The following is a 25,138-nucleotide window of genomic DNA, read 5'->3' as shown; positions in this document are numbered from 1 at the left end:
CGATTGAGATCAAAATTTTTTTTTTTTTAATAATTTCTTTTGTTTAGTACTCCTCCGTCCATGTTTACTTGTCTATATTTGACTTGGAACCACTACCAATAAGTAATAAATAAAATGAGAAATGAATTGGAGTACTTAATAATAAGTATAAAATGGTAAATTATGTCTTGATTTTCCAACTATATAACTTACAAGTAAAAGTGGATATATACTTTTAGTATAATAGACAAATAAAAATGGACGGAGAGAGTATTATAAAAATTTATGCTATTCTATAATTGTTAAATTCAATTTAAATCACTTTATTACTTAAGTGCCAGGAAATTTCATAAGTCTTGCTTAGAAAAACATGAAATTTATGATTTATTTTTGAGAACTTTGTTTATCTAATTCTACATTTACTTATGGGGAGTATTTACCTAGTAAAGAGTTTTTTCTATTATTTTTCTTATTTTGATTGGTGTAATTCGCTTATCAAGACAAGTATTCTACTTGTGCAAAGTCATTTTTTAATATACATAAGAGATGCAAGGTCCTTGATGAAAAGTTGATTTATACATTGTTAATGGGTGTTAATGAGTGTGATTATTATTTAAGATATTAATTATGTTCGTTTTCTTGATTTTCAAAATGTAATTTTCATATTTGCAAATTAAAAAAGCTATTAAGTTATTTAAAATAAGCTAGAAAAGATGGGGCTATTTCGAATATACGTTACGTAACAAGATGTATATTGAAAAAATTGTGGCCTCGCCGCCTTAATCCTGAATCCCGCCTCGACATATACGGATTGATTAATATGGGAAAAGTGTTGTTTTGTCTATGAAGATGTAAGTTTCGTATTTAATTTCTTTTGGTCATACTTCTATGTCTGATGCTGCAAATAAAAGTAACATGAGAATGTTTTTCTTTTTTCAGAGAATGTGAATGTATTGTGGTGGAGCATTACTTATTTCTTACCTTAGTTAGCTAATCAACTTTAAGGGCCTGTTTCGAAAGCCACCCAGGTAATTGGAATTGGGTGTAATTACACTCTCCAATTCTCAAGGGGGGTTGAGAATTGAGTGTAATTACACCCTGTAAATACAGGTTTACTTTTTAGTTTTTTTTTTTTAATTTTAATTTCTTTTAATTTTTAATTTATTTTTTATTTCTATTATTTTAATTTTATTTTTTACTTTTTAATTATTTTTAGTTTTTAAAATGTATTTTTCTTTTTATATTATTTATTTTTCATTTCCTTTCTTCTCATTCTCAACGTTTAATTCTTGTGGTTCCATGTAATTGCTCTTTTTTTTTATTATTCATTTAGCATAACCGTATTATTATTCTAATTTTTGAAACTACACCTCTTGATACTAGAAAGAATGAGTCATTAACAAATTTAACATATAATGAGTGATGTTATTAAAGTAAAATTTCGTTGTGAATGAGGTTATAAACTTATATTTTCCCTTTCTTTTGAATTATTTACTTAAGTTACGTTAGAACTTACTTCCGTAATGTTGGAATTTGACATAAGAGTATTATATTAAACTTTTCTTTTGGATTTGAATGTAGGTTATATTTTCAATTTTAAGTTATTTGCTTTCTACATCAAGCATGTTGTTTATTTTTTCACTTACATTTGATTGATTTTTTGTGTCAAACATTTGAATAATGTTATGGCATTATATTTATAAATATTATTTTTTTTGTCAAACATCCAATCCATGATGTTCTCACAAAAAAAAGTCTTCTTTTAAGTTTTATAATTAATTAAATTTTAATATTATTAATTTAAAAATATATATCAATTATTTTTTACAATATAAGTTACAAATATAGGATTATTAACTAATATATTTTCAAGAAACAATGTGTTATTAAATAACTAATTTAATATCATTTATAATGGCAAAAAAAATTTAAATATTAATTTTAAATTTTTTATAATTGAATTTTATTTTTAAATTAAACTAACTGTATAATTACACTTGTGCAACCAAACAACATGCTTGTAATTACTTTATGACAAATAAACGGGCCATTGTAATTACGCTAATTCCAATTACTGTGTGGCTTTCCAAACAGGCCTTAAGTTAATTTAAATAAGAAGATGGATTATCGCAAGTATTCTGGAATTTAGTCAGTACATTATAAAAGTTAGGAGAACTTTTTGTTTATATGAAGGCATTGACAAACAGATTTATGTCTGAGTTTTTCGAATGTTTGCAACATCTGTCCATGCAGCTTTCGAATTGTTATCACCAAAGGAAGTAGTGAGTGGATGGAGTTGTTTCTTCTAAAGCCAGGAAGTGCTGGAAGTCAACCGGAGTGCTTGGGTTCGAGCTCTGGGTATGGAAAAATCTTTGGTAGGTAGGTAGCGCTACCCCCTGAAATGGACCTTACCTGGCGTGAATAATCGAGCTCCAATGTGAGAACCGGACACCGAGTGAGAAACCAAAACAAAAAAAAATAAAAAATAAAAAATAAAAAATAATTACCATTGTTGGTAGAACTTGCATTGAAATTAATTTTTTTTTAAAAAAGGTTTGCATCCTTTTGAAAACACTACTCCTCCATGGAATGAAAAGTGGTGTGCATAGAGATTTAGATAATATTAACACTTAAAATATCATTGTGTTGGCTATATGTTTTATATTCCTAATTATCATGGGATATACGTGATTAACAGGATATTTCGTTGGGAAAAAGAAAAAAAAAAGACACTCCTTAGACAGAGGTAGCAATTTAATTGGATATTGACTCTCAATTTGATCCTCTTTCCTTCTTAGAACTTGGAACCAAATCCTTAAAATTATCCTCTTCAGTATGAACAAATGAATTCATGCCATTGCAGTTATTACTTTATTTGCAAACAAATACTTAGGTAGAAAGATAGGAAAAAAAAAATGCTGAGACAAAAATATGTTATAATATTATAAAATCTCTTAAGAAGAAGAACCAAAAAATTATAACGTGACATGCAAATTATGTTATAATGTTGAAAATTCTTTTATTCACGTGAAATTATTATTAATATTCACTAAAAAACTAAAATTAGCCAGGAATTTCGTCACTAATCCATTGCTATATTTTTCGTAGCTAACAAAAGTTTGATAATCCGTTGCAATGCAGGATCAACGACGTAACTTTCTGTTTAGCTACAAAATTTATTCGTCACTAATTCATGTTTTTGTAGCAATGATTGTTATTCACTTATGCCAAGGTTAGACTTATAAAAGCACGATTGTTCAACACAAAATGTTGATCGTCGGGATATCTATGTGCGTATTATTGACGTGCAACGCACGTTCGCGGAAATTAGTCCACTAAAAAATGGATATCCAGATGGTTAATATGGATATCCATATTATCAATACTCATTTTTCTGCTTGATATTTTTCATGAGTTCTTTTTTTTATGGGAGTTTAAAACTTTTTTTTGGATGCTTGTGCTTTCAAACTTTATTCACGAAACCATGGATAATACCGTCGCTTAACCCATTTTGTATCTGTGTTAAATATGGGTGGCTCGGATATTTTATCCATTTTTATTTAAACCGTTTTCGACCCACCCATATCCAATCCGACCCGCTCGTTTGCCACTCCTATATATGACCAACAAGGATTGCACTAAACTTGGAGGTTTGCTAGCTCACTTCCGTGGAGTATGCTACTGAAAAGAAATGCTTCTGAGCTATGTTTTCTACAACATTGGCCCAAAAGAAAACCATTTAAAATGAGACGAAGTGCGTGGATAGCCAATTTTTTGGGCCGATGTTTAAGCTTTAACCCAGGATTTACAAATTATTTAAAGTTAAGCCAACACTTAAAAAAGGAAAGTGTCCTCTTGTTCTCTTTCTCGCTTCTTATCTTGTGCACATTACACGCTTCTCCTCTTCTGTCTTCTTCTTAATATCCACATCAATTAGGGTTTTCATCTCGCAATCAAGTATGGCTCTCAAAGTTCGAACTTCAGGACAACACCATGTCCATGAAATTTTAACTGAAAAAATAAAAATTCAAGGCACAAAAGCTGAAAAATTTTAAAGTTGCTTTGAAACAAAAAAAACTAAACTGCACGATACGTTGTTCTGAAATTTGACGGGATGAAGAAGAAGAAACAACAAATGCCCTTTTTAAGTGACAGCTAAACATTAAATAAGTTGCAAACCACATACCTAATATAGTCCCACAAGTGGGAAGGTCCAAATTCTATGTGCTGTCAAATCATATATCATATATAAAAGCGAGTAGAAGATCGTCAGCATTATTCTAAAAGTCAAGAAACTCATTTATCTTTTTTCTCCAATTTTTGAAGTTTTCTCCTATTTTCCCAATTTACTCATTATTAGTAATTTGTAAAAACTACCAAAACACATACAAAAGCCACGGGTTCTCATAAAACATAACGTTTACTCCGAAACGTTTCTTATTCCCTCATTCATCACGCCTATTCCAAACGCTTATCTCTCTTCCTCTCTTCCATGAATATGTTGCCCTCCTTCCTCCGTGTATTCCTATTTCTCTTCTGACATTTTTTATTAGAAAATCTGCTTCAACTATGATATATTTCACTTTTTCCTCACTTGATTTATCTTAATATGGAAAATGATTTTTGGACTGTGTTTCGTTTACATCCCGTTATTAAAATTTCAACCTTTTGGTCATTTGGCTTCACTTTCTTGCAGCTTCAATCACAAAGTGAAGAGAAGCATTTTCCAGTAATTTGAGCAAAAAGATCAATCACTATTTATCAGTACTTGGTATTGTCATTCTTCTCTCCCTTTTCTTCCAAGTTAATTAACTTTTTGTGTCAGCATCTACGTATTTCTATTTCATTACTGTGCATTTTCCCAAGTACTATGTCGTGGCTATCCTACAAGGATTGCATTTGCATTTTATTTGCTTCAATCAGTGAGATTTGTAGGATAAAGCAGAATATGAAGTAATTTTTAAATTATCAATAATTTATGCATATCATAAGAGAAACAAAGATAGGTTAGAAGATTTCAGCAGTGAAATGAAAAGTAATTACTAATTTTATTTGAATGGATTAAATCGTTTCGTTAATAATTGGCATTCTTATATTTTACTGTTTTCTATTCTTCGTTTTTAGATCTTTTCGTAACCTAATATATTCTCTCCGGTCCATTTTAGCTGTAGTGTTTTTCTTTTATATGTCCTTTAAGAAATTATGAATAAAAAAGGCTTTTTGACTATTATAACCTTATTTGTTCTTCAATCATTCATCATATTAATCTCTCTTCAATAAATGTTTTCTCTATTTATGTGCCTTATCCATCAATTATGTGTTTGTACTCTTCACATTTAGATTTTTATGCTATGTAATCAATGTTTATTACTTTCAATTTGATTACTATGGGATTTGTATCACTGACACAACATACATAAACTAACTAATTGTAAGGCTTCTAAAGCAATAGCAGCTATCTCAATGATAAATTTGTTGTTAAAATTTGTTCGTGTTTACACCAACTCAGAATGGAATGATTGAATAGTTCCATTACTTGCAATAATAGTTGCTCTTGGAATGTCTAAATTTCATTAGTCTTTATCTGTGGGTGGTTTACCGCCTTTCTGGCAAAAACTGGAAGCTCTTCTTTTGTTATATGATGTATGTATAGGTTGGAAGATGATCGGAGCTAGAAAATGCTTTGCCTCTTGAGATTATTGATAAGGCCTTTGTGGCATTCGGAAATGATATTGTCACTGCTTTCGAGTATTGTTGTTTTTGGATAATGATTTATAAGGTCTTGCTCTTAGTTATTTATTTGGCTTTGCCAAGTTCCCTCCCCTGAAAGGTGTACTGCTCTACAGATTTAGACAGACCCATGCAGCCCTTTTCCTGATACATGTAAATAAGCTAATAGCAAGGGGAAATAGCTTTTTATTAATTGTATCTTGCTTAGAATTTGTTCCTAGGATTCACATTCAAAGTGTAGTAACTGTCTGATGTAAAAATAATGACCATTATAGCTTTCTTGGTCTATTAATTTAGGTTCACTAATTTGGTCTTATTGTTCAGTTGTGCATATCGGTTCTTGCTGAAAAGTCTGTTGGTTGATCTACTGAAGAGAAGTTCATTTAAAAAAATGTTTTTCAAAAGCAGAGAAGTAGCAAAACAAAACGACCTTCAAGAAGTATAGTTTCTCGAAATGGAGCCTTTTTCTTTGTCTTGGTATTTTTTTCTGGAATTAACCACACGATCAAGTTATTCACTAATAAGATAGATTACATTTGAGTGTTATTTCCTTTGTCAATTTGGCAGATTTTTATATCTTCACTTTAGCTGTCTATTTTGGATCATTCCGAGATGAAAAGTTAGCTCCTAAGTCAGGATTCGGACTTATCTTTTTTCTCTGTTTTTTGTCGTTTTCCTATTATTTAGCCTCTTTCCTTTCTGTTTTTATTTATTTGTTACCTTCGGTTACAAAATCAAAAGCCGCACCCTTCCTTAACCCTCTTAATTCAACCTCCTAATTTTCCTCTTCTTTCTATTAATCATCTTAATTAGGCTACGATCCTTCAAGAGAGAAGCAAATATGGTTTGTTGGATGAAAGTAAGGACAACGGCTTTGTTGAGAACACTATCATCATTTTTAGGTAAACATTTGAACAATCACTCTCATTTATTAAAAACGTTCCAACTTCAACTGTAATTTTTTTGTTAGATTTCTTACGCCTTGTTGTTATGCTATTTTGAATCATCACATCTATTAAATCCTAGCAATAGTCAATTCTATGCATTAGTTGTTTCTATTCTATTGTTAATTCTATATAAAGCTGGGATAGAAGAGGTGCCGAGTCACCTCTCTTTGCTAAGAAGCTCATTTATCTTTTTCTCCTTTTCTTTGCCCTTTTTCCTTTCATTTCTTCATTTACTTCATTTTAAAATGTATAATAACATTATATATTTTGGTTATTTTCCATTGTTGAGAGGATAAAACTCTTTGACTCCATCATGTTCTTTCACTTCGTAATTATAGAAGCCCGAAAGCGTCCTTCTATTTTGCTTTCTACTACAAATTTCAAAAGTCTCAACATGTTTTACTTTCCACTACAAATCCCAAATGTCCCTCTTACTTTACATTGGAATTAAGTTTCGCGTTGCCGTTGTGCAGTGTAGAGTCGAAATATATATTGAGCTTCCTTGACTTGCTTTTTGTTGGAGTAATAGCGCAAACAACTGATATTAAGGAATCTAATAAGCGTGGGAGGCTTGAGTACTGAAGTTTGAAAAAGCATTCGAGCAAGACTTCTACATTTTCAGATTACTTAAAACTTGCTGCTGAATAGTGAATATGAGCGCAATTTGAAATAGGTTATCAGTGGGTCAATGCCAACTTAGCATTCTCGCAGGAGCCTCATGGTACAAAAAGGAAATATGTCAACATCCGATTATATTCCAAAACTTCATGTTGCAGTTATATTACCCAATATTCATATGATTCACCATTGAGTCCTTCAACTATGTTAGCCTAAGACAGGATAATTGGATAGTAACAAGGATGATTGCATTCGAAAGATGGACTTTATATGATGGGGAACACTATTAATTTGAAGAAAAAGAGGAACTGATTAGTTAGACATATATTTAGGGACGAGAACTTTACCACTATAAATCTACAGAAAAAGTATGTGATACTTTTATTTTGATGTTTTATTTCAATATGTATTTTTCCTTAGGCTTAATGCATATGCAAGTACCAACTTTGTCTTTTTTTTTTCATTTTGCATCAACTGTCAGTGATGTTCATTAAACCTCGAACTCGTCCTCAAGTGTGTGTATCAAATACAATCTGAACTTACATAGTATTATATCTTCAATGTAGCAACATGCTAATATATATTCTAATTTAATTATGCCATTTTTTAGCTAAGATTAGTAGCAATTGAGAGGGAAAAAAAGAGTAAGACTTTAATTAATTTGGCAGCGAAAGAAAGAACAATGCTTAGAAACCGAACATCCACGACCTGAATAGCCTTTTCCCATACGTCTAAAATATTACTTTATCTTCATTATCACAATTTATTTTTTGCTTCTAATAAAAATCATATTTAGAGGTTTGATAAACACACTTGATGAGGAGCTTCAGGGTTCAATAGAAAGATTAACAGATTGAGGTCTTGCAAATGGAAAAAAGGGACAAGTTTAGGAAGGCTGCATATGCATTAAGCCTTTTCCTTATATATTACTTTCATTTTTTCATATTTGTGTTTTATAATTTATTTTAATAATATAAGATTGTATTTATTTTATATCAATTAAATTAATAAAATGATTTATCCGACCGCGCGAAGTGCGGGCAAATTAACTAGTTAGGTATAAGAGTCTACGTTGCAATTTGCCTTCCTATCCAACAATAAATAATATTAGGATTTAAAACCTAGCATAGCTACATATATGTCAATGCTTTACGGAAAACACAATCACGTTAACCCTCTATATGATACGCCTTAAATAGGTAACTTACAAAAAATAGCAAGTAACCTTCTATGCTATGTTAAAATAGTAACTCAACCTTACGAATTAATTAGATTTAAGGTGAAATACATAACATTTATCCCTGATCAAGTGAGAAATGTGTTTATGAAAGACGCACGTCTTGCATCTATTATTCGATATAAACATTAAGTGTGAATAAGACGTTTTACTGATTATAATTTTCTGATATTGTAACTTATTTTTCTTACATTATCAATTTATATAGTTTAGATCCACCTTATTTCAACAAAGTAGTGCTTAGATGTATAGTAAGCCGCCATGTGGCATAATCACTAACCACCTTAACCCAACACCGAGGGAGAGCCATTAACTTTCACTTAGTAGTATGCTTAAGTACAATTACTTAATTTATAATCTAGATTAATAGAAAATGACATGTACTATGTGACATGTAATTAGACAGGGGTGCAGGGGGAATTAGTGGTGGATTTTGCAATGTCGGCAAAGAGCGCTGAGTGTGAGTCATAAGTATTCATATGTTGGTGTGAGTCGACATAATTATACAATAAAATTACTTCTTAATTCCAAATAATTAAGTTGAGATTGGGTTATTTAAATTTCACTGTTATTTCATTCCTTTAAGCCCATCTAATGCATCCACGATGATAAGAAATTAATTTCTCTAATAGAAAGTTCTCTGTATTTACTATTGTATATCAATATCTAACAACATTGGGTTTAAAATGAATCGCAACAAAACTTAATCCCAATTAATTGCGTTGATTACATATATATCTTTTTCTTCCACACTCTTGTTAGTTTTGTAAAGAATTTCAAGACATAAGGTCCGGATGATAGTGGTTAATTGAGGAGAATAGGTAATTATGTACACTCCTTACTATTATTCAATATATTTATGTAAACTCATTACATTTATTACAATTAATCAACATACCTTATTTCTATTACAACTTCTCACGTAACTATTTTTTTTTTTTTTTGACGTCGATTATTTACATTCATTATTATAAATACTGCATGTGCATACCTTTGATCCTTTATTCTCATTTTTTTTGATATTTTTTTTTTGTCCAAAATTATTTTTACCTTTCCATGGAATTTTTACTATTAAATTATTACACTTAATATTGATTCCATTATAACTCCTAAATGTACGTTACAATTCTTTTGTAGGTATCATTATTTACCGCCCTCTTTAGTACCTGTAGTTGATTACTTGGAGCATTTTAATAATACAAATTATAAATATTAAAATGTGGCATTTAATCTTTCTGCTAGTGGCCATAATAAGGCAGAAAGTGGTCCCTCATTTTGGTCTTTTATTTTCTCACGTTTAATATGGTAGAAGGTGGTCATAATTTGCCTTGAAACTCATCTTCCAACTATCTCATTTGTTAGCCCATATTTTTGCAATTTACCACTCCATATTCTCTCAATTGATTACCCCACTCTCCCACTTCTCTTCTAATTCAATTCATGGACGAATTTTTTTACCTATAAATAGGGAGTCATCCTTGCCTTGTGGGTGTGAAAAATATTAGAGAGTTTTTGAAAAGTGAGGAAAAAAGAGAGTTTTATTTAGTTGAAGGAAGGTGTTCCTTTGGTGGAGCTTTGACTAAATATAACATAGTTTTATTTCATTTTATTTTTCAATTGTAGTTGTATTTTTACCAACACTATCATTATTATGTCCTTTAAACCATGATCTCCATTTTAGTGAAAATAAATATGGCTCCTAAGAGTCAGTCCTCTTCAGATAGTCCCTTTTGTTCTCGATTAATTTTATTACTGTTTTTGGCGTCAGGTCAGTCCCTCTGGTTTTTTTTTTTTTTTTTGGTTCTTTATCTTTTTGTACTATTTTGGCCTAGAACAGGTTACTTTAGATGTAACACTATTTCTCCGTGTTTTAATAATTCATTGATGTATTGATTCCCTGAGGATAATTGTTTTCAAGTGTTGTTTGTTCTTTTCATTTTCTTTGCATGATTTGGTAGATGTAATTCTATTTATCCATATTATTTTTTGTTGTGATTCATTGATATGTTATTTTTGATAGATATTTTTAGTTGATGTTATTATCTTCTTTTTAATTCATTCTCAATTGATGTCTAAGAAACTTTTGAAAGAGATAGCGAGAGGTAGGAAAAAGAAGAGGACGAGAGAAGGAGGTGTAAATAAAATAATTTAGGTACTATTTTTTGTAATTTTTATAGATAAATGGAAAAAAAAAAAAAAAAAAAAAAAAACCTTACAAGCTATATGAGGGATGACATCTAATTTCCTTATTAGCTTACTAAACTCTTTTGTTTATGTATTGATGTCTTCTAATTTATTATTAGCTTACTAATTTCTCCGTGAATGTATTGATCAAGAAGAATTGAAGCAAAGAAATATTTAGAGCAAGGAGGCAAGCAAATATTAACTTTACAGTAAATAGACTATCATTCCCTTTGGTGTAACTTGATTTGGTGTATGTGTACAGAGCAGAGGAATATATGACTTACCACTATAAATGTATTTTTTGGGAGCTGAATTAAAATAATACTAGACATTGTAAAAGGTGGAGCATGGTCCACTCGACTGTTGCAAGGATGCTTCCAGTTTTCTTTATATATGGATATGGGATATGGATATGGATTATAGATGAATATTAAGCCGATAAAAACCCTAATGAGGAGGGAGAAAAGAGACGAAAAGAAATAGTGGAAGTAAACAATATTTTTTGGTGAGTAGGAGGTTAGTTATTGGATTTGAAGTGAGAAGGAATGAAACAGTGGAAGAAAAAGTTGATAAAAGAAAGACGGTAGACGTGCATAACCATTTCCGTGGACAGTATATTTTTCTTTAATTTCAGGTTTTTTTCATTTTATTTATATAGGAGAAAAATTCAGAAAAACAAAAGTGTTGTTCTATAAAACATAAAATCAGATACCTCTATAAATTTAATCTATGTTAGAATAAGAAAAAAATGAGTTATAAAGTGCGGGCACGCATACATACACACATATATTAATTTTAAAGGGATTTCCCTTGAATTTTTACCTTTTCCACTAAAAATTTAGAAACATATTTCTAAATTCACTAATACTTTTTGTTTGTATCTTTTTCGACTTGCTTGGACCGTGACATAATTATTGTATGACTTATATTATATTATTTATTTTTATTATAATATTATAATTCTTTTACCTATATTTATAAAATGAGATGTTTCACCGCGTGAAGCGCGCGTTGGTTAACTAGTGTCATCCTAAATTTATTATGTTAGTTTCGCAGGAATATGTAATGTGTTTGAAGATGAAAAATCAGAGCATTGGTTCTTGCCTATCTTAAATGATATATTAACATCTTATTTATTAAGTTGCTAACCATCTTTTCAAATATATACAATGCATATGAACATGAAAAGTGTAAATGAATAAAGAATTACGTGGGCTGTTGATTCTTGCAATATTGAAGGACAAATAAATTACATATTTATTGTGATTATTATTGAAGATAAGTCATATGAAAAGTCATTTTAAGCTCTATATAATGAGAAAACAAACAAAGGTCTACTCTCATAAGTTAGCTGAACTTCTAGGACAAAGAGATGTTCTTTTTGTCTTACTATTTGGGGGTTTTGAAGTATATATGTTTTTTATGTTTGTAACTTTATATGCGTCATTCTTGTGTTGTTTTATAATTAACTTTTATGTTGTTCGGTCCATTTAGATTATAAAATTTAGAGATATTGTAATTTTAGTGAATGTATTATTCTGATAAAACTTAAATCTCATTTTATGTTTCTATAATTGTTAGTTTCTTTGAATGTTGGAGATTATGGGATTAAAAACTTGAAGCTTCAGCTTAAGTTAGTACCCGTAAATTGTGCGGACTTGCCTGAGTAAAGAGGAAGTTGGATTTTGTTGTAATTTTTTTTTTTCTATTTCGTCTTCTTTGGATGTGTTTCTAAATCCAATCAAAGCATCCTATTTCTAAACTCTTGGGGTGAAGATAAATTTGTGCTCTGTTTGCAGGTTTTGTGGTGCTAATTTCTTTAAAGAATTTATAGGCAATTTTTAATTTGGAGCACGAATTCGTTGACATATTCATACCATTAGGTATATTATTTAATTAGGAGCACATATTTCTTGTGACAAAATGCATTGTCCATTAGAATTTTAATTGTTTAAATGAATAAATTGTAAATGGTAAAACTACTACCTATTCCTTTGTGGCTGGCCCCAGTGCTTAACGTCAAGTTCCCTCCACATACATATGAAAAGAATAAATTAGCTCATCAACTCGCCTTTCAACATTCTGTTCGTTCGGGTTTGATTGTGTCTTGATTTTGGTATTTTCTATTTTATGCTTCAACTTTTTAAATATATAGAAGTTTTAAAATAATGATAACGGACTAACGTGCAACGCATGTTTCCAGAGACTAGTAATATATAGTGACAAAAAAGCCAAGACGACAATGACTTTCTCCACACATTACAATTTACTCCCATTGAATTACAAGCATTTTGAAACTTTAGTTTTGGGTGGGGGGGGGGGGGGGGGTGGGGGGGGGGGGGGGTAGGGGTGTTAGATAGACAAAAATAGCAAGAAAATAACAATAAAATTTGAGAGAGTTTTGCAGCTTACTACTTTTTGGATTTGTATTTCATAGACATGCTTAATTGAGAGGACGCAGATCAAAAGTTCGAGTACTAACGCGGAAAGATTTTTTTGATAGCTACCTGAAGGATTTGTATTTTTTTTTATTTTTAATTTTTAAGTATTTGATTTTTTATTTTTATTAATTTTGTCTTAGAATCTAAGCTTATTTTGGTTTTTACTTATCTTCTCATCTAACTATTGTTGAAGTCATGGATAACATGATTATCCATATAACCTGTGGCTGTGGGTTAACCAATTTTTTAGCCATGTACAATATAGGTTGATCGGATAATTGATCCGTTCTGGCTTGAACCCATTTTAAACTAACCCATATCCGACTCGACCCGCTTGGATGCCGCGCCTATTAAAAATTATGCACATACTTCTCTCTCAAAGTTTTTCTAAAACCATTCACGTCTTTTCAGCTTTCCAATACAGAAAGTCCAAAAATTATGTTGGCTTTTGCTTTCCATTGGGTGTGACGTATCCAGAGTAAACAGAAGGATGTCATTGTAATATCATAGGCAATACCACATAGCAAAGGTATATAAAGAAGCGAGCTTAGGCCCAAAGCGAATAATACAAACTATTACAGTCATAGTCCCGATGTTCAATCCAACATAAGAATAGATACCACTTAAAGCTTCAACAGCTTTTCCTTCTCGACTTGAGCTAAAGAGGCCTTCAAAAACTTTTCCCTTCCCAGGAAATCGCTGAGCTTTGTCCAAATCCTAACAACGAAAAAGATATTTTCTCCTTATAGTCTAACCATAATGTACAATATGCTCTTTTGTGTTTAACATTAAACAACTTTTTTTTCTCATGTACCTTTGGGTTCCATTGGAGCTGTATGTTCCATGCGCAAGGAGGCATGCTTCATCTCAAGGAAGAGAATGTAGCAGCTGTGTGACTTGGAAATTACATCCGCGTTACTCAAAGATAACCAAACTGAAAACAAAAGAAAAAGAAGTGTTAGAACTCTTAGCCAATCGACGTATTTTATTTGACTGCCCAGTGAAATAGTTTGACTATGGCATAGTTCATACGCAATTTTTTATGCTGAAGAAGCTATATGAATAAAGCAATGTCAAGGCTGCCAATTCATCTAGCATAGTTTTAATGACATCTCTGACGTAATTCAGTGCTGATTTTAGAGTTCTAATAGCTGACAGGAAAATGAATCTGGAAGATGATATTTAATATCTAACTACAATAGACATTCATCAGTATTAACTTATGAAATGCAGTGCAGTTAGAAACTCAAAGATCCAAGAAAGACTCTTGCAATAATAAATGGATCAACGAACTGAAACGAGCTAATAGACAAGCAAGGAGAAATTTTCAAATATAACTGGCAGGTTATCTAGAGAGTAAGTCTTGTTACTAGCAACATGAACTTCATCTTTAGATGAGTTCGTTCAGCACCGATCCTTTTAGATGGGAACTAGAAATCTTAGGCCAGTCCTCACCTCTCTCGAGTGTAAACTTGGTTCAAGCAACAGATACCATAAATACATAGTTCAGAGATAGGAAATTAATGATTACCAGAACATAGAGGGATGCGGGAAGACCTTTATCGACGCATATTGGATACAATCATTAACCCGAAACACCTCTTCCTTGCTCAACACACTGGAAAAAAGGAAACAACAAGAATACATGAATTGCTATTGAGATGAAACTTCAAGCAGTACATCATGAACTAGAAATCTTCAAGTAAGATTGGTTCATGTTTGGGAATACTATGCACATCCAGCTGACATATCTACCTACGTTAATGGTCAAATATTTGTAGTACATTAGCATTACTTTACTCTATCAACTTTCTTGAGAAAATTATCACTTCCTATCTATACTAGGTCTCTTTTACAAATACCAGAGCAAGTCTAAAGATTAAAATAGTTGCAATATATCACCTTTTTGCCGTCTTAACATTAAAATCACCCGATTTGAAGATTTTTGGCTACACAGTGGAAGTAGATGCTCCACGCTGCTTAACCATATTTAAGAAAAAGAAGAATTACAAACAAGCAATGACCTATTGTAATTTGGACAAAATATCAGTTCTGATAGTTAATACCACTGGATCATTTAATTGATACTAGAAAATGACTAGTCCTTCTAATTGGTGTTCAAACTTACAGAATTTTGCTTGATATTTGGTTCTAAGACTGATCAAAGAGAAGTAGTACTGTCAAATTCCACACAAAAGAGAAGCACTTCTCTTCACTTACAGTTTGCTGACAGACCAGATTCTAGGTGACTGTCTATTCAATGAAGAATGTTAGCACGACTTTCCTTTCACTAACTGAGCTAAGAACATATATTGTTACCAAAATCCTGATCAAGAAAAAAGAAAAAAAACTCGCTAATAGTTGAGGTCCTTGAATAATTCATCATTCTAATGCCTGCTTTGGATGTTAATATATAAGAACTATGACAATTTATATTCCATACGTGTACCTTGGATACATTCTATCAGTATTACCAAATCAAATGCATTTCCAGAAACTCAAGATGAACGGACAAAGCAATAGCACAAAGAACTGAGTTTGAACACGTAAATTTTAAGCATAGTTTCTGAACCGCTCCTCCTTTCTCAAGTCACTGGAAAAATTGAAACAACAAAAATGCATGAACTCGGCAGGAGTATTTGCAGCAGTATATGATTACATTTTGCTATGAACTTCCTTGATAAAATTATCAGTCCTATTCCTACCATAAAAGAATAATAAGGTCTTTTTTCTCACAATGTAAAATGAACCACTTTCTGTAGTTGCAACATTTAAAAAAAAAAAAGTTTTTTGTCATCTTTCATCCTGATATGAAGATGCTTCCTTTTCCCTAGTTCTGATAGTGGCAATAGACGCAGTACTATCATAAAAAGTTAAAGCCCACCTCGGAATCCATTTGAAAGAAAATGATGTCCATCCCGTCTTTGAAGTCTGCCAAAAGCTCAGTATTTGCTCCATGAACAATGAGCAATGCTATGTAACATGACTTAAATAATGGAAGCGACAGCCTCTCCTCCCAATTACAATTATGTGCTGTATCCATAAGGTGAGAGGAATTTCTCCTTTATTTGTCCTTTCCAACAGCTTCACTGATGGATTTCTTCCTTACACACTTGTGCTCAAACAAGATTATAACAAAGGAAATAATTAACAAACAAGCTAAGAATTGCTATTAATGAAAAAAATAAAAACCTACTGAAAAGGAAAAAAAAAAAAAAGAATAACTTACATTTATCAGAACACCACTCATTTTAATCAGAAGACCTTCCATCGGTAGTGAATGGAGTTCATGATGGCCATATAACATTATCTCAGAAAGACACGAGGGAAGCCCTTCTACCAGCAGTGACTGAATTTGAGGTAAATTACCAGTAGATAGAAATTCAAGAGAGATGAGGCTTTTGAAAACTTGGCTGCTTAATGTTTTCAGATTGGATATTAGAAGTCTTCGTCACTAGCATCATGGTAGATCAGTAACTTTCTGAGAGCGGGGAGTCTTAAACAGCACTCCTTTAGGCCATTCACTAGTTTCTTGCAATTAGAGATCTCAAGATCTTCTAAATTGAAGGGCAATCCTCCTTCAGGAAAGGACTCTATTTCTGGACAATTCCACAGTGTCAGTCTCTTAAGAGATGGAAGGAGTTCCTGCATACGTTCTGGCAGCCACTTCAGTTTCTCGCATCCGTGAATAAATAATGACGTCATCGGAGTCCCACATGTCACCGTAAATCTTTCAAGATTCTCGCAATCCCTAATTTCGAGAGTTTCAGTCCCAGTAGGAATCAAAAGCCTTTTAAGGTTGTGGCAATTATCTACACTCAAATCACGTGCTCTTGGGACCAACTCATGCGATATATCATCTATAGAATCACATCCACGTAGATCCAATCTCTCCAGAAACATGTTACAATATCCGCTAGAAATCATCTCACCAACTGACGCCTCCAATTTCAGTTTCCCACAACCATATATCTCTATTGTCTTCAAGGTATTCGACAGAATGCTAATAGGTAAGGAGGTAAGAGACTGACAATTATGAATATATAATTCAACAATCTGCTTCATTCCCTGAAGTTGGGATGTAAACAGTTCAGCGTCATCAAAAAGAACTCCAACCTTAGGAGAACCAGAAACTGTAAACTCTTTCAAATTTGAAAGTTGGATAGGTGTCTCCAAATTGAGTTTAGGACATTCTGAAATTGTCAATCTTGTTAGAGAACAAAGATTATCAGGCAACTTTCCAATCAACTTGGGGCAATCTTCAATTGAAAGGTCCTGAAGTGCAGGGAACTCTCCATTCCCTAGTACATGCCACTGCTTCCACTCCGGCATCTCCGCAAATTCAAGCTTCTCAAGAGAGTTAAATGGCTTTTTGGATGACGAACTGCCATAGAATTCTTCAGTCACCTCTGTTATTCGATCCATCCCTCTAATGGCGAGGAATTTCAATGAAGGAAGTTGTCCTAGTGATGGCAAGGAATAACAGGCCTTGCAGTTGCTAAGTGACAATTTGGCCAACTTAAGAAAACAATGATCAGCCAGCCAGTTTGGAAATTTTGTCCCTCTATATCCCGTGATTTGGAGTTCTTTAATGTTTGGATTTGGATGTAGCTCATCAAGTATGTCTCTTTCAGTTTGTGAATTGTCGGCAATACTTTCACTCCACTCCAACGATAACTTTTCAACATGATTCTTCTCCCTCATGTTTGCCTTCAGAGCTTCCCTTCTATCAACCACATTTTGCAACTCTAGAATTGATAGAGATCCATACAAGTTATGTAGTTCACCCAAATCTCCTATTCTCGAATCACTGCAACCAGTCAGAAGAAACTTAGCTCCCACTAGCACATGGAGGCTTTTCAACTTACTTTGTTGTAGCGGCATCTCCAAGAGAAGAGTGCCGCTAATGTCAAGGTGACGCAAGTTGATCAACCTTTCCATCTGCGGTGGTAACTCCTCAAGACAACTACAATGTGACAGGAGAAGTGTCTCTAAGTTATACAGAACACAAATGGAATCTGGTAACTTTCTTATCTCTGTCTGAGAAAGGTCCAAAAATCTTAGGAGTTTTAATTTGATAAACAAGACATCCGGCAACTCCTTAATCTGATAACGAGACAATGATAGTGCCCTTAAGGATGTTAGTCTTGGCAATATGTTATGCAGCACCCTCTTGCTTAGAGGGAATGAACCATCTGAAAAGCTTATGGGAAGCAATGTCCTCAGCTGCTCCAATTTGCAGAGGGGTTTCAATTTCCCAAAGTCGCCATATTCCATTAAATATGATAGATGTCGACTTTTTTCCAATGTATGAGATCCTTGGCTCTCTTGCAACCTGATACAAAGTTGTAAAGATGCAATTTGGGCTAAATCATTCAAAAGATCATGCATTAAGAATTTCTCTGTGTTCCCTTGAGAAGAACTTGGGACCATTTCGAACAATGATCTTGATTGCAACTCGTCAAAGTATTCATTGCCTAAATCTTCAATTTGTACATATTCTTGCAACCGCTGTACGAGACCATTAGCAATCCAGAGTTGAATGACTTGCTCTTTGCAAAATGGATAATCTTTGGGAAATATAGCACAATAGGAAAAGCATCGCTTCAAATGTGCGGGGAGATCATTGTAGCTCAACTTCAACGCTGCTAATATGTCATCGTTTGGAAGCTCCCATATTTCACTTCTCAAAATACGTTCCCACCCTTTAACCTCTGATTTGGAGCGTAACATGCCAGCGAGTGTCTTTAGAGCTAAGGGCAATCCATTGCACTTAGCTGCAATTTGTTTCCCTACCTCTTCAAGTTCTGGATGCTCCTTAGGATCTATGTTTTGAAATGCATGTCTTTTGAATAAAGACCAAGAGACTTCACTGGACAAAATGTCCATGCTAATTTTCTCATTATCCATCATCGAGGCAACACCTCCCTTACGTGTCGTTACAATTATCTTACTTCCTACATCTCCTAGTACGAAAAGATTTTTCAAGTCATCCCACTGTGTAGGGCTTTCATTCCATACATCATCTAGGACAAAAAGAAACTTTTTTCCCTTTAAGCTTTCCTTCAATTTGACTTGAAGTTGATTCAGATTGTTATCAACCTCTAAACCAATTTCTTGAAGTAACTCCTTTGTTATTCTGAAAGCATCATATGGTTCGGACACACAAATCCAAGCTTTCAAATTGAAATGGCTTTTCACTCTCTCATCATTGTAAATAGCTTTAGCAAGTGTCGTCTTGCCAACGCCAGCCATTCCAACAATAGGAATTACTGCCAAGTTTTTGCCATTTGCATCAACAGATAATAAACGGCCCACCAGGTCCTCTATTTCATTCTGCCTACCTAAGATTTCAGATTTAACAACCACAGAAGTTGAAAATTCCCTTTTTTCTTGTTCACCCAAATCAAGATACTTTGTTAGATCAAGGCGACCAATTTGCTTTTCGAAATCCTCCAATCTTTCAATGGTGCTTTCCAACTTCTTCTTTATCTTAAGAAAAAATTCACCACTGATTTGCGGGTTGCTTGTTTCTGCAAGATTTTGATGCTGACCTTCCACCTTAAGTCTCAAAGCTTCATAATTGACTTCTTCTATTAAGTTTTCAGCACCGTCCACAGCATACTGAAGCTTATTAAACCACCGGCTCACACGTGGATTTGATGCTTGCTTATTCTCTGCATCACTTAGCACAATCTGAAGTCCAAGCAAAATGTCCTCCAGCTTCTCTAAGAGCTGAACACCATCCTTATGCTTCTGAAACATCTTGAGCAGCTCACCCTGAGGAGCAAGCCTATCAAAGAGAACATTCAAAGCTGAAGAAACAAATGCACCACCAACTGCCAAGGAGACCACCTCCTTTCTGCAAATCTGCAAATTTTCAAAACAAGGAACCACCAAATGATTTTAAGAATTTTGACAAGATTAATCTGACCTTCCATCTTAAAATAGTCTCTACTGAGAGCTTTTTTTACTGATGAAGTTTTCAGCAGTCCAATTTCCAAAGAAAATGGCTCACACGTGGATTTTTCTTCTCTCATTCTCAAGCAATTACTTGTAAGACCACGCAATGTTTTCTTCTCGAAGAGCACATCATCATGCTTATTCGTCCGAAACGTCTTGAGAACATTCAAAGCTGAGGAAAGAAATGCATCACACACAGCCTCCATTTTTGAAAAAAAACATGGAACCACAAAATGATTTTAAGAATTTGTCCTTAATGTTTCTATCTCTTATCTATAAAGATTGACTTTTTGAATGACAAGAGCAATTTGCAAAGAAGAATGATCAGTGATTTCTCTCCCTCTCTCTCTCTCTCTCTTGCTAGCGTCATTAATTTACAACAATGAATAATTGAAGCAAGAGAAAAAAAATAATTTTGAGATAAAATTTTAATATTTTTTTATTTTATATTTGATTGAAATAAAAGTTGGGTATAATTAATTTCGATATTAATTATTTTGGGATTGTAATTTTATTTTATCTCATTTTTTAGAGTGAAATAACTAATTTTAAGATAATGCTAAAAATTAAAATATTAGCTTTTTTCAACCAAACGGTCAAGTTTATTTTTTTAAAAAAATTAAAACTTTTTCTCTCTTTCAAAAGTATGACTTTTCATTCAACAAGAAGACAAAGACTTCATAATGGAGTCTGATTTCTTGACTATTCATTGCTTTCCGAATAACTGAAGCAAGAGAGGAACTGAAAAATGATGCATTTCTCCGCTGATCATTATAGTGCTAAAAAAGAATGTTAGTCTATTTGGCCAAGTTTATTTTTTTAAAAAAATATTTATTTTTTAATAAATGTTTATTTTTTAAAAAATGAGGTATTTGACTAAATTTTTAAGAGAAAATAAGTGTTTTTTAGGAGTATCAGAAGCAGTGTTTTAAATGCTAAAAATAAATATTTTTTTTTGAAAAGTATCAAAAAAAATACACTTTGAATCAAAAAGTTTGATCAAACAATAATTATTTTAGTTTTTAAATCAATTTTTTAAACATAAATTATTTTTCAAAAAATATTTTTAAAAATAAAATAAGTTAATTTTAGAAGCTTGACCAAACAGACTATATGTTTAGTCTACTTTCTTGATTTAAATTTTTTTTTTAAAAAATCATTCTTGAAAACAAATTATTGGTGAAGTTTATATTTAACAAAATTGGATTGGATTCCTCGTTTGAATGGTACTTTACATTCACACATGAGCTGAAAAGTACCAGGATTACCCTAACTATAAATAATTAAATGAGGGGTGGTTAAAGTTTCACATATCTTTTCATTTTTAATATCTTAGTGAAAAAAATTATATTATATGGGTCCAAATAAATCGTAAAATTTGGATGCTAATTTTACATATTTCCATAATAGAGAAAGGTATAGTTCTACGGACTGAAAAAAGAAAGATATACTCTTGTTGATGTTTGATGATCGTACAAAAGAAAGAATACGAGTCTGATAGGCAAGATAGTACAATGATACTCAAAATCAAGATGATTTTAAGAATTTATAGAAACGGTCAAATATACCCCTTTACTTTATTTTATTTTTTACGCTTACATTATACGTTCAAACTTCACATATATACCCTTACTAGTATCAGGGAACGTGCGTTGCACGTTAGTCCCTTATCATATTTTAAAACTTCTATATGTTTAAAAAGTTGAAGCATAAAATAGAAAATACTGAAATCAAGACTATTAGTTTTACCATTTACAATTTATTCATTTAACCAATTATCATATTTTAAAACTTCTATAAGATAATATAGTTTCTAATGGTATGAATATGTCAATGAAGAAATTAATAATTGCCTATAAATTCTTTAACAAAATTAGCAAAGATCAAGGAGAAAAATATGTCTCCACAAAACCTTAGTTTTACCATTTACAATTTATTCATTTAAACAATTAAAATTCATAACAGCGACGGTGCATTTGCCGTGAGCAAGAAATATGTGAAGCTAATTAAGATAATATAGTTTCTAATGGTATGAATATGTCAATGAATTCGTGCTCCAAATTAATAATTGCCTATAAATTCTTTAACAAAATTAGCAAAGATAAGGAGAAAAATATGTCTCCACAAAACCTAAAAATAGAGCACAACAAATACAGTATATATTTATCTTCACCCCAAGAGTTCAGAAATAGGATGATTTGATTGGATTTAGAAATACATACAAAGAAGACAACTGGTTAAAATTTTTGCAACAAAATCCAACTTCCTTTTTACTCAGGCAAGCCCTCACAATTTACAGGGACTAACATAAACTGAAGCTTCAAGTTTTTAATCCCATAATCTCCAAAACATTCAAATAAGAAACTAACAATTAAAAAAAAGGTAAAATGAGATTTAAGTTTTACCATAATAATCCATTCACTAAAATTACAATACCTCTAAATTTTATAATCTAAATGGACCGAACAACATAAAAGTTAATTATAAAACAACACAAGAATGATGCATATAAAGTTACAAACATAAAGAACATATATACCGCAAAAATCCCAAACAGTAAGACAAAAAGAACATCTCTTTGACCTAGAAGTTTAGCTAACTTCTGAGAGTAGACTTTTATGAATACAATTCTAAGAACGGAGAAGAAAAAGAGTCTTTAAGTTGTTATGATTCCTTTGTTTGTTTTCTCATTATATAAAGCTTAAAATGACTTTTCATATGACTTATCTTCAATAATAATCACAATAATTATGTAATTTATTTGTCCTTCAATATTGCAAGAATCAACGGCCCACGTAATTCTTTATTTATTTAGACATTTCATGTTCATATGCATTGTATATTATTGAAAAGATGGTTAGTAACTTAATAAATAAGATGTTAATATATCATTTAAGATAGGCAAGAACCAATGCTCTGAGTTTTCATCTTCACACATATTCTGTACATATTCCAGCGAAACTAAAGTAATAAATTTAGGATGACATTACTTGGTTCTTGTTTAATATAAAATAATTTACTTTTAAGTAGAGGGTAAATTGGTCATTCTACTTTTAAGGGGTATTTTAGTAAATTAATAATATGATATGATTATATAATATAATTTCATAAATAAATTAAAAAAGAATAATACGATTGTATAATTTTAATTTCTTAAATTAATCAAAAATAACCCTAAAAGATCAAAGCCTCTATTGTTAAGCCTATTATGATGAATTTAGAATTCAAGAAAAAGGAAAAAGAGGCAGAAACACTTTCTACAATAATTAATATTTAAAACGTTTTTGGAAGTAATAAAGGAGAGTGAATGACATTCATTGCATTTTCACATGGTCTAGAAGCATTAAAGTGCTACAGTTTTATTTCTAATTCACCGGTTCACTTTCAATGTAATTAACGAATGATTATGTAAATAAAATATGACTATTTAATTAAATTTACTATTTTATTAGATATTTAATTAGATTTTCATTTAGTCTAGGGGCAAAATGATAAACTAACTTTTAGGATGAGAGCTTCTTACTTTTAGTATAATATTATTTGAATGATTATTGCTAAATTACCCATATGACTATACCACCATTAATTAAATTTATTTTTTATATTATAAAAATTCAATTAATTAGATTTTCATATTGGGTAGTGAGTCTAGGGGCAAAAAAAAAAAAAAAAACCTAAAAAATGTAAAATCTTTAATAGAGATCCGAATGTACTTCCCAAAAAGCTTTTTGTCGAAAATTAAAAGAGAAAAAGAAAAAGATAAAATGAAAAATAATCACGAATTATCTCCCCTAGAAACTGAATCCCCAAAATCAAAAATCGAACCGAACCGAAGCTTCAACAAACCGAACCGAACCCAACTAGTTTGGTTCTTTTGGGTCCATCGTCAAAAAATCGAAACAACCCTAACCGAAGTTTGATAAAACCAAACCGAAAACCTTCAGCAGAAATTTAATACATTACCTAAAAAATTAAAATTTCCGGGCATTAAGTTTAAAGCAAAAAAACCCAATTGTAAAAGTCCTCTTTTGCATTTGTACAATTTTCCAGCAATTGAAAAAAATATCCTTAACAAAGAAAACACTATTAGGATGTCTCTTTAAGTTAATGTATGTCCTTTATGTGTTTTTTGCGGGTATTCTTACAAAAAAATAAAAAAATCCTACCATATTAAAATCTTGTTTGTTTGATTTTGATTTCAATCTATGGATGTTTTATTGCTTTTGAGAATATGAATTAGTGTCAATGGAATCGCTTCTAATATTATTTAAAAAAATCGAATTGAAAAAATCGAAACCGAACCGAAAACTTTAAAAAACCAAAACCGAAAGAACTTTGGTGATTCAAAAAATGAAAAATAATCACAAATTGATAAAACCCGACCCTAAAACATCGGAATAATCCTTTGTAAGTCTTAGGGTCGCAGGTCGGGTTAAAGAGGCAATGGGATAATTTTGCTTGATTTCAGATTCCATTCAAATAGGGAAATATGTATGAAGTTTGAAGACGGTAGGGGTATAACTGGCTGCAATGTATAACGAAGGATAAATTTAGTAAATAAAATAAAGCAGAGGGGTATATTTAATCTTTCTCCAGAGAATTCAAACCCGTTTGGCCATAAGAATTATTCACTTTTTTCCGATTTTTTTTTTCACTTTTTTCAAAAATCAGTGTTCGGCTATGAAAATTCTTTTTTCACAACCAAAACCTTGTTGGAAAAGTACATTTCAACAACAAAATATTATTTGCAAAAACTATGGCCAAAACAACTCCAACTTCAAAATTTCAAAAAAAGTGAATTTTTCTTTTTTTGGTTTCTATGGCCAAACGGGTCCTAAGTAGGCGTTTGGCCATAAGAATTATTCACTTTTTTCCCGAAATTTTTTTCACTTTTTTTCGGAATCAGCGTTTGGTCATGAAAATTTTAAATACAAGTTGTATTTGGTATTTGAAAAACAAGAAAAACTTGTTTTTCAAGTTTTTTACTTTTTTTCACAATCAAAATAAGTACATTCCAACAAAAAAATATAATTTCAAAA

General features: G+C 31.7%; 1 protein-coding gene and 1 long non-coding RNA gene across 2 annotated transcripts; both read right to left on the bottom strand.

The window, feature by feature from the left end:
• Positions 1-13,962: 13,962 nt before the first annotated feature.
• LOC132044958 (uncharacterized) lies at positions 13,963-15,483 on the bottom strand. The gene is made up of 2 exons (XR_009412316.1): positions 14,668-15,483; positions 13,963-14,070 (listed from the first exon to the last, which is right to left on the bottom strand). It is a non-coding gene; the product is annotated as an uncharacterized LOC132044958 (long non-coding RNA).
• Positions 15,484-16,200: 717 nt separating this feature from the next.
• On the bottom strand, positions 16,201-20,305 carry LOC132044959 (putative disease resistance RPP13-like protein 1). Its single transcript, XM_059435497.1, is given in 4 exon segments — positions 16,201-16,254; positions 16,366-16,589; positions 16,592-20,006; positions 20,111-20,305. Coding segments are annotated over 4 exon segments (3,888 nt in total).
• Between the last annotated feature and the right edge of the window lie 4,833 nt (positions 20,306-25,138).

This window comes from Lycium ferocissimum, unplaced genomic scaffold (genome assembly GCF_029784015.1).
Source record: "Lycium ferocissimum isolate CSIRO_LF1 unplaced genomic scaffold, AGI_CSIRO_Lferr_CH_V1 ctg5636, whole genome shotgun sequence".
Classification (NCBI taxonomy): domain Eukaryota; kingdom Viridiplantae; phylum Streptophyta; class Magnoliopsida; order Solanales; family Solanaceae; genus Lycium; species Lycium ferocissimum.
This window is presented reverse-complemented; position numbering and strand designations above follow the sequence as displayed.